Source organism: Synchiropus splendidus, chromosome 1 (genome assembly GCF_027744825.2).
Source record: "Synchiropus splendidus isolate RoL2022-P1 chromosome 1, RoL_Sspl_1.0, whole genome shotgun sequence".
In the NCBI taxonomy this organism is placed as follows: Eukaryota; Metazoa; Chordata; class Actinopteri; order Syngnathiformes; family Callionymidae; genus Synchiropus; species Synchiropus splendidus.
The window spans coordinates 19,201,817-19,212,067 of NC_071334.1; the positions used below are offsets into that span (position 1 = coordinate 19,201,817).

Genomic DNA, 10,251 nt, shown 5'->3' on the forward strand with positions numbered 1-10,251 from the left:
AGAGTTTACATGAGGCCCCCTATGTAGATGTAAATGCTCTCATCAACTCCTTTGTTTTATAATCTCAAATGACGAAAGAAGTGTTTGTAGATGTCAAAGTATGTTTAATGGCAAAACAGGGATCCATATTTTTCTGCAAAATGTAGTCACCAATTTTCACACCACTTTCACAAATGTATTCAACATTTTAAGAAATAACATGGCCACAACTTTGCAACAGAAATGACTTGTGTAACAGAACAGGAGTTCAACGAAAGGCATTGTACATCAGGTAGCTACATATCAACTTGGTCATCACAACTTCACATTCCTATCATTTCCATTGTTTATCCTGGGTTCAATATTATTATTATTAACACTCTGACTTGTTGCACAACATCTAAAGACACTCGCTGGTTTCTCTCATCACTGCAATCCAGTAGAAAGTCACATTCACTTGCCCTTTTTGGAAAATTAGCTACAAAATACAATGTTTGGATACTCAATCAGACCATGAAATATGACAAAAGCATGGGCGTTATGACAGACAAGCATCAGTAGTATTTCTTACCACCATTCTTGCTACTGATTTGGTTTACAGTTAGAGAAGTCATGGGGCTAAAGCACTGGAGTACACAGTGTATTTGTAAGGCACTCTCTATTTGACAGATATGATCCTGAAAATGAAAATCTAAGTGGATGGCCTGAGAGTGACAAATATTAAATAGGCTAATCCGTGGCATAAATTTAAAAATACACAACATGTACAAACGCTCTCTAACCCAGACTCACACATCTAATCTGAAAGCTACGATTCTCACATACACGGACAATATTTGTATCCCCCCCCACACACACACACTTGAAAAAGTAAAGTGCAAACACAACAACACTGAAATCAGAGCTCTGCTGTGAGTCACTGCTTTGTTCAGTTGACTGGATTCACAGCGGAGAGCAGACAGTGAAGCAGACTTCAGGTCAACCCAGATGAAGGTTCCCCTGATGTTGTACCATTTCCTAACAATGTGGGCACATCTGATTCCATAACTTGGAACGTCCCTAAGCAGTCACTTAAACATTTGGGCTGGCTAACATTAAAATAACAGAGGCACTGTTTGCATTCTCTCACATATCATCTCTGCTGAAGATGATCCGATGCATGCTTGAGAGCGGCTGTAGCCTGTGCAGAGTCCTGTGCGCGTGCGGGAATTTTTGGGCGAGAAACCAGAATCAAAGCGAGCCATGATCCTGGTGAGGAGTTCTGAACATGGACCAGGTCATCCTGGGTCAGTAGCTGTACATGGACAAGGGTGTGTCCTCCATGTCATCCTGTCAAATGAACACAGAGACACTGTAAACGCTGAAGCTTTAGGATTCCTGATGGTCACAAGTCACAACCTGCTGAAGACAAAATCACACACGCAAACATTTTTGTTTTGCTATTTTTCTGAGGACCTCTCATTTCCATAATGCTTCTCACCCTTAACCATCAGAAACAAATGGCTAACCTCAAGCAGGACTCTTAACCCAACTATAATGACCCAGTTGTTCAGGAGTCTTCATCGCCATATTCAGGGTTTAAGTTGTGAGTACTTCACTGATCGTCCGCAGGTCAGCGGCTTGTATATGTCATCAGCATTGATGCTGACGTGACAAAAAGAAACGATCACTTCGTGAGTGCACTTAGTCCTTGTGAGCTCACCATGGGCAGTTCCTGCAGCCTGCGGAACTCAGGTCTGGTGTCTCTTCGCCTCAGTTTGAGGAAGAGGAGCAGGGTGATGATGACGGCAGTGATGATGAAGGCTGACACCAGGCCAGCAAGGAGGGGGTCTAGTGGAGGAGACTTACTGTCCTTCTTGGCTGCGGAAACAGAAAGCATGGATGTGAAACAGCGTTTTTGTCATACTCAAGCAGATGTGGGCAAAGTGGGGCCAAATTCCAAATGACTTTTCATTTTCATACTATTTTAATATCAATGAAACTACTATTTAAGTTGAATGATTAAATCCAAGATTCTCCAGTCTTTAGTCTTGACGGCCTCTCACAACATTCACAGTATATAATGTGGCCACTTGGAAATGAAATTGACCAGACTTTGCATCAAACCATTAACCTTTTCAGCAGTTTAAACCTCCTCTGTGGATAAGCAGCACTCAGACGTGGTTTTATATCGCCATCAATATGCTCACGATCACTACCGTCCCGTCTTAGTCCACATTTATCCACTGATGCATTATTGTTGTGATTGTAGTATTGGATGTTAGTATGGAAGAGGGGAAAAAACTGCTTTCATTCAGAAAGGCTCTGGTTTCTCACCCCTGAACAGTTAGAACAGAAATCTCATACACTAACCCTGCAGCTGAGGTTAAATTTAGACTAGTGTGGCACATGTTAATCACTCTGTTTGGAGCGGAAATGTCAGACACAGGAAGCTAAACCTGCCTGCTGTTCACTGACAGAGCAAAGTCATGGACATATGTGAACACAAAAACCAGTGTTCTGTCACTTTATTCTAGGAGGACGAGGCCGCCTGTTCTGAGGCTGCATGTTATCATTCGTGGCCTGGCCACGGTGGTGACGCCTGAGCAGGAGCAGTGTGTTTCCCTGATTTCTATATAAGGATGTTGCTACAGAACCTTCCAGTGTAAACTTTTATTTCCTCTCATGCAAAGCAGCAACAACCACACACTCTCTGTCTCTGGAGAAAAGAGAAGGGGAGGCAACACTTCAACCACAGAGATGTAAAGTATTACTGTTCTGGCCTTCTAACATTTTCAGTGCAGGTTTTTTTATTTCTATTCCCACATTGTTTCTTTTTGTTTTTGTTCTTCTTTCATGTTTTTCTTTTATGTGACGTTAAAAAAAAATCATTTTTCATTATTCTTATTTTTTTCTTTGAACTGTAATTCAGGAGTAGTTTTCTCATTTAAGAAAAACGGATTACTTAATTCTTTATTCATATTTTCTATGTTTTTTTCTGTCGCATGTCCAGTGCAGACGATGTTGAAAAACTTCCTGTAAGCAATGTAAAACATATGAAATATGTTTTCTCTGTATGAAATTATGTGTTATACAACCATCTATTTATATAAAACTAGCTATATATATGTAACTATATTTCTTCTATTATTTCTAAAAATACGGAAATTCTAAGTTTGTCTCCCTCAAGTGTAGAGCATTTCCGTTCTAATACCGCAGAATGAGATATTAGAATGGCGGAGAAGCGTATCTAAAAGGGAAATCTGCAGTGTTGTGGATTCAGAAGAATAAATAAATAATTCAGTTAAGACACAGACGACAGACACAGCATGAGGCTCAACTGGTTGGTCCCATGACTGCCAGTCCCAACAGAGCTGGGATTGTGACCTTGTTGTTGCTGATGACAGAATCTGTGAACGTGGGAAGAGTGTGTGTGTCTGTGTCTGTGTGTGTGTGTACAGAAGTGACTGTTGTGCTTGATAAACATAGAACAGAGCTTCTGTTGTTGTGATATTTTACAAGCTCAAAACAAAGACCAGAACTAAAATAAGAAAATGCACTTACTGTCTCCCTTTATGTTGAGCTTGGATGATGTGTCAGTGTGGATTTCAGTCTTTGTGGTGGTGATGTTCGCCAGTTTAGTTGAGGCCTTAATGTGGACTTGAGTGGTTGACTCACTATGCTGTAAAACGTTGGTGGTTGGATGAGAACTACTGATCACCTTTGTGGAGATGGGACTTGAGTCGGATGCAGTGGTGGACTTTGCTGGTGGAACTGTGGTGGACGTGTGTGTCTCTTTGAGAGGGTCTGATGTCACCACAGAAACCAAAGATGAAGATGTGTGATTGACTTTAAGGGGTCTTGATGTGCTGTTGCTACTGTGAGATTCATTCGAGGAAATGGCTGTGGTGACAAGTGGGGGCTCCAACGTCGTATTCTGATTCCTATTTGCATCACCTGTTTGGTTGGTCATGAGGATGCGGTGAGACATTGCACCTGCAAAACACCAATACTGTTAGATACAAGCAAATGGTTGTTTATGTTTACATTTTGAAAAAAAACCGGCAACTCTGGAAATCCCCTCACAAGATGATTCACTCTCTGCTGGGAAAAGGCATGTCTCTGGCGAACCATGGCTTTAGACTCTTATCCTTTCACACTTGAGGGCAAAATGAAGCCAAAATGAAGCAAAGGAGTAGTCTGTCAAAAAAGCCAGTTTGGGGGTGTAAATATTTCAGTGACGCTGAAATATTAATTTTGTTGTAGACTTCCTGCATCCATGCAGCAGTGCTCTTCCTCGCTTCACCAGTACTGGCACACACATGGTACCAATCTGCACTCAGCTATCGACCCCCGTCTTAAAAGCTTCCTGGATCCATTACTGTGTGCCAGGACATCCTTGCTTTGAAGATGGTGACTGGACGCTCTTTTTGCGGTATGTTCGTGATTGTGATTTCCGGCTCTCAATTTGTGGTGCTAGAACCTTTCGTGGTCAAAATTTCCGTGAGACTTTCGACCGTCACACGCCCCTTTGTTAACCAGGGCAGCCATGACTGGGTGCTACTCATCACAAGTTTTCTATCACTGTTCCTATTTATAGCTTTTTCCCACATTCATTGTGTGTTGACCACATGAATTTCAGTTCCATTTTTGCTGCCATAGTTCTTGGTGAGTTGACTGTCATCTATTTCTATTCTTTGCTTTACTCGATCATACCGTGTTTAGTTCTGTTTCAGGTTTTACTCCCATGGTTCTCTTTGTGTGCTTCTCTCCCGGTCCAGACCTTGGTCCTCTTTCCTGTCTTTTCAGCCTTCTGTTCACATATAAATAAACCTATTAACTCCTACGTTTGTTGTCCTAGTCACCCTCTCTTCAAGTTACCACAAACTTGGGTTCCATCTGTCACTGTTCCTCGGAGAAATATAAGGATATGTCAATTCATTCATTGTTAACGCCATTTTATTTTCATATATATTTCTTCTTTTCACATATATTCGTTTATTGTTGCCTAATTTCCATATATATTTGTATTTATTTCCCCATTTCTGATTATATTAATTTATTATCCCTTTTTTCCATTTGCATACATAAACCTTTTATTTATTTCCTCCTTTTGAATATAAATTCACTGCTCTCTTTAGTGACATATTAACATACCTCCCATTGAAAAATTTGTAAACATTTGGATATTCACATTTATTTCCGATTATATTTTCATATGTATTTTTAATTCTGAAGTAAAACACATAATATTAATAATAAAAAAGACCAATAGTCTGAACTGGGAATATCCCCCAAGTTTTGTCTTCACAACGCCGCTTTATGAATAATATGGGTGCACTACCCTTTTCATTACCAGTGTGAATATGGGATGTATGTGTGAGGAGTGAGCTGTTTCACTTCTCAACACTCTGTGAAAAGTCCCACAGCATTTTATCACATCTCACTATCTACACACAGCTGTTAGCTCACTTCCCCTAAACCAAAAGCTTCTATCTGCATCTGTACTTTAATACTGACAGTTTTCCAACATGTCATGACATTTTTTCCACAAATTGAGTGCTGATAATTGAAAGATAGTTACCATCAGGTGGAGTCGCAGGGGCAGGGGTCGCTGTGGTGCTCTTTTGAGTGACATTTTGGGTGTCCTCATGAGGAACTGGGGTGTCTGTCTTATTAGTTCTGGCTTCAGGTGCAGTGGTGCTGGGTGGGGAAACACTCTGGCCTGGACCTGAAGACAGGTGATGAAGACAAGCAGATGAAAGCTTAACATGTGCAACATCGGGATAATTTTGCTCCTTTTTAGTACAGGTCAGGCTCATTTCACCGTTATTAATCCGTTGAAGACGCTAAAAAAAGTTGCGACACAAGTTCATGGATTGACTGTGTGTGTTGAGCAGAGGAAAGAAGCAGCTGAGAAGAGTGAAAGTGATGCAAGATGTTGCCTTGTTGGCTGTGTTTTGTAAAGAGAAGGGTGTCTGAGGTTCTTTTTTTGTCATCATAATCGCTATTTTGTGTACGTTTGTTGTTAGTTTTTACTTCTATTGCAGACATTATTTAGCAATCTCTAATCTAAAATAGTGACATACAATCAGGACTTGGGACCAAAGACATTTCAGGACAGATGTAGCAAAGAAAGCCAAGTCAAATGTGCAAATAAACTAACAGACACAATTCGTCAGTTCGACCGGGCGAGCATGGGAAACGCCGATAGCGCTAAATTTACCAGATAATCTCATGATCCAAATTCTCAGGATGATGCACTCCAGCTCCGCTAAAACAAAAGCTTCTCTATCTGCATCTGTACTTTAATACTGACAGTTTTCCAACACGTCATGATATTTTTTTCCACAAATTGAGTGCTGATAATTGAAAGATAGCTACCATCAGGTGGAGTCGCAGCGGCAGGGGTCGCTGTGGTGCTCTTTTGAGTGACATTTTGGGTGTCCTCATGAGGAACTGGGGTGTCTGTCTTCTTAGTTCTGGCTTCAGGTGCAGTGGTGCTGGGTGAGGAAACACTCTGGTCTGAACCTGAAGACAGGTGATGAAGACAAGCAGATGAAAGCTTAACATGTGCAACATCAGGCAACACAAGTGTATAGAAGAGTGTGTAGAAAATGCGGCTCCTTTTTGTACAGGTCAGGCTCACTTCACCATTATTAATCCCTTGAAGACGCTAAAAAAGTTGCGACACAAGTTCATGGATTGATTGTGTGTGTTGAGCAGAAGGAAGAAGCAGCTAAGAAGAGTGAAAGTGATGCAAGATGTTGCCTTGTTGGCTGTGTTTTGTAAAGAGAAGGGTGTCTGGGATTCTTTTATGTCATCATAATCGCTATTTTGTATAAGTTTGTTGTTAGTTTTTACTTCTATTACAGAAATTATTTAGCAATTTCTAATGTAAAATAGTGACATACAGTCAGCACTTGGGACCAAAGACATTTCAGGACAGATGTAGCAAAGAACACCAAGTCAAATGTGCATAAAACATAACAGACACCAATAGTCAGTTCGACTGAGCTAGCAAGGGAAACACAGATAAATTTACCAGATAATCTAGCTACCTCACATTATCAGCACATTCGATGAGAGAAAGAAATCGATTGAAATCTGACTCTCCCATGAGAACCAAGCTTTTGCTGGTATGCTCTGATGGGCCTGGCTTTGGAGTATGGCCATTTTTGCACAGGATATATTTGAGCTGGTTGCTATCCAGCCCCTCAGTAAGAGCTCAGGTGCGTCTGGAGGTCGTGTTGATGCCATTATGTCATGAACTCACAATCATTACACTTCAAAACATAAAGAGGTGAAGAAATAATTATATCAATTTAAGCAACATCTGAATCATATATATAATTTTCTATCAAAATACAATGACGTGTGAAGAGAAAATGAAGCTCCATGTCAGGTGGGGGCAAACCAAAGCAAAAGATTTAGGTTCCAGCCATGTCTGATCTTATGTAAACTGTTCAGCATTGACTCAACAATGATTCAACACGCGCCACTTTTACAGTGCAATGGGTTTTGATGTAGGACAGACAAACAATTCATGTTCAGGATGAGACAAGGAGCAAACAAGAGAGCCTTGAGTAATGGTAATTAGAAGAGCTCATTTCTAGATAAATGCATTTTAACCTCATTTCCCATCCTGTTGATGAGCTGACAGCCCCTCAGATGCATGCTTGATCCAGAGGTTGGACATAATTAAACGGCCAGAGAGGTCTGCAGCAGGCACCACACTGTCAAAGATCATTTCAGGCTGCAGCACCAAGTGGCCAGAGCGCACGCTCCACCTTACATCTTCTCCAGCCCGCATCACGCCACTCATTTATTTCGGGTCTTTGAAGTAATATCATTTTAATAGAGACCTTCAACCACTTGCCTGTGATTCATGCGCCTCCTCGCTGATGAAAACCAGAGTGCTAATGTATGATAATGTCATTACAGAGCAGCAGCACAGCCACGGTCGCTCTCATTACCCTCACCATCACTCACACTGTTGATCAGCGCGATGGAGACAGAGAGACTGAGAAGACAGAAAAACAGAGCTGCACATAAACAGACGGAGGTGCTGGCTTATATAATGCTGTCCTTGTGTCCCGACCTCAGCTGTGGTCGCCAACCAAAGGGTCAAACGCTGGAGCGGTGAGCGTCACTACAGAGGATCACTGTTGCCACACTGGCATCTCAAGATATGAAAGTCTTCAGTCACAAGTCTTCAAGCCAGCATGTACCTGGGGAAATGGTTGCTCGCCTCTTGACCCTGCCAGGGAGGCTGACAGCCAACAGTTTCTCTCAGAGCAGATGTTTGCAGCTCAGGGCTCGGCCATCACTACCGCGTGGCCAGACTATTACGGGTCAGTGATTAAATGAAAATGATAAAGTCACTCTGTCCTAACTGGCATCCTCTAGCCTGACGTGTCAGGGTCAACTTATCCGGGCCAGATTAAATAAATGGAGAAATAAAAAAACAGATATATTTCATTCTCTACCACTGGGAGAAAATGCATGGATCAGAAGATTGTGGTAGAAGTACATTGAAGTATGAACTGAAGTTAGCTCATCCGACTACAGTAAGCAGTTCTGAGCATCAAACTGACATCTTGTTGTTTTGTAATTAGTTGTCTATATACACTTTTCAGTGTTATTAAAAGTACAACTAGTGATTCAGTCTCTGTTTTCTTTTCTCCTCATATGACAATAGGGTTCTATCTGGTTACAATCAAGCCTTTCATGAGGGTCATTCAAACGTCATCATATTACTAAATCTCACTTATATAATAAGAGTATGAGATTGCTAGTATAGACAACAATTTTATGAAGAGATCTCAGAGAAATCTGTCTCTTAATAGGTCAACTTAATGGGTCGCCATCTTTTCATGTAATGTCACAAGAAGTGACAGAAGTCTTCCTGCTGGCTGTCATCTGCACCGATCTCTAGTGTTGTTATACACCTACAGCAGAGTTATTCTCCGATCAAAGCAACGTGTTTTTGAAACCAAGATCAGAACCTGCTGCTCCTCAGAAGAGCCGCAATTTATCACCATGTCCTTCTCAGCTCATTAACAAGCAATAATGATCTTCCCGAGGGCCTGTGATATTGCTTGGTCGTGAACTCCTCTTGACACTGAGGAAGCTAGGGGCAGTGTTGAAACACAAACAGGTAGAGCATAAAGGAAGTTGGTGCATGTGAAAGACAGGATGTGTTTGAGGTGTGTGATGTGTTAAAACAGAGAAGGAAGGAGGCGGAGCTACTGTGAGAGACGTAGTTTGAGCCAACACAAGCACGATTGATACATGACAATAGTTGGCTGGCAGAGATGTGGCAGGAAATGATTTGGGAATAACACGTTTCCAACGTTCATCATGGGCTGCAACATGTCATGTTAGCGACATGGCTCCTCCACCACATATATGCCTCTACAGAAAATAGAATGAAGGTCAAATAGAATACGCGTCTGTCGCATATATAATTTGTGTGTTGAGCTGCGTAAAAAAAAAAAAGTGACTCTTTGCGTTTCTTTTCCATTTGAAAACAAACATATGATATGTGAAATAAGCTTACCATGATCTGCAGATCCCAAACCCAGAAGCAGTAGCGCACAAAGTGACACGCACAGTTTCGTCTCCATCTTCGATAGTCTCTGGTGAGCCAGCCCTTCTCGGTGTTCGGTCCCAGACTAACGGAGTGAGTGGAAAGTCCTGGAAGCAGCTACTGTACACAGACTCCGCTGGTGTGTGTGCGTGGCTGTGGGCGCACACTCTCTACCCGTCTCTACCTACCCCCTCCTCTCTCACTCTCCCTCCCTCCCTCCCTCACCCCCTCACCCCCGCTCTCTCTTTGCCACGTGGTTTGTGTTCAAAATAGTCTCAGGATTTGTTCCGTAAAGATGCCTGCGTTATCGAAGTCATTGACGTCAGTGACGTACCGTGTACAACTTCTGTGCCAGTTTTTTTTTCCAATTTTAAACAAACGCGAATGAGTCGTGGCTTATAATCACATTTAAGAGCACAGCATGTGACTTTGCATGTCTTTTGGCAGAAGCATTTATCAGAAGCCACATGCAAAATATCAAGGTCTCACATCGTTCACTGGGATTCGAACCCAATCGATTTGGTTCTTGAGAATGACTGGCAAAGTAGTTCTATAAGTGCGATGTAGCTTTTGAACCGCACGATGGCAATACTGTCCAACACATGTTACTGTTCCCATTCGCTCATTTAATAAATAAAAGCACTCGAATGGATGATCTGATGCAGTATTACCATCTCGTCTGAGTAAGCGTAGTATGCTTA

General features: G+C 41.8%; 1 protein-coding gene across 2 annotated transcripts; it reads right to left on the minus strand.

Annotated features, from left to right (window-relative positions):
- Positions 1-74: 74 nt before the first annotated feature.
- LOC128766689 (uncharacterized) lies at positions 75-9,712 on the minus strand. Of its 2 annotated transcripts, XM_053878264.1 has the most exons (6): positions 9,521-9,711; positions 6,343-6,489; positions 5,543-5,689; positions 3,523-3,954; positions 1,682-1,839; positions 75-1,308 (listed from the first exon to the last, which is right to left on the minus strand). In XM_053878264.1, the coding sequence occupies exons 1-6, from the start codon at positions 9,585-9,587 to the stop codon at positions 1,267-1,269; spliced, it is 993 nt and encodes a 330-aa protein (XP_053734239.1). In that variant the 5' UTR covers positions 9,588-9,711; the 3' UTR covers positions 75-1,266. The 2 variants fall into 2 exon arrangements, with proteins under 2 accessions (XP_053734239.1, XP_053734240.1); XM_053878265.1 differs by lacking the exon at positions 5,543-5,689 and having other exon boundaries at positions 9,521-9,712.
- Positions 9,713-10,251: the final 539 nt, after the last annotated feature.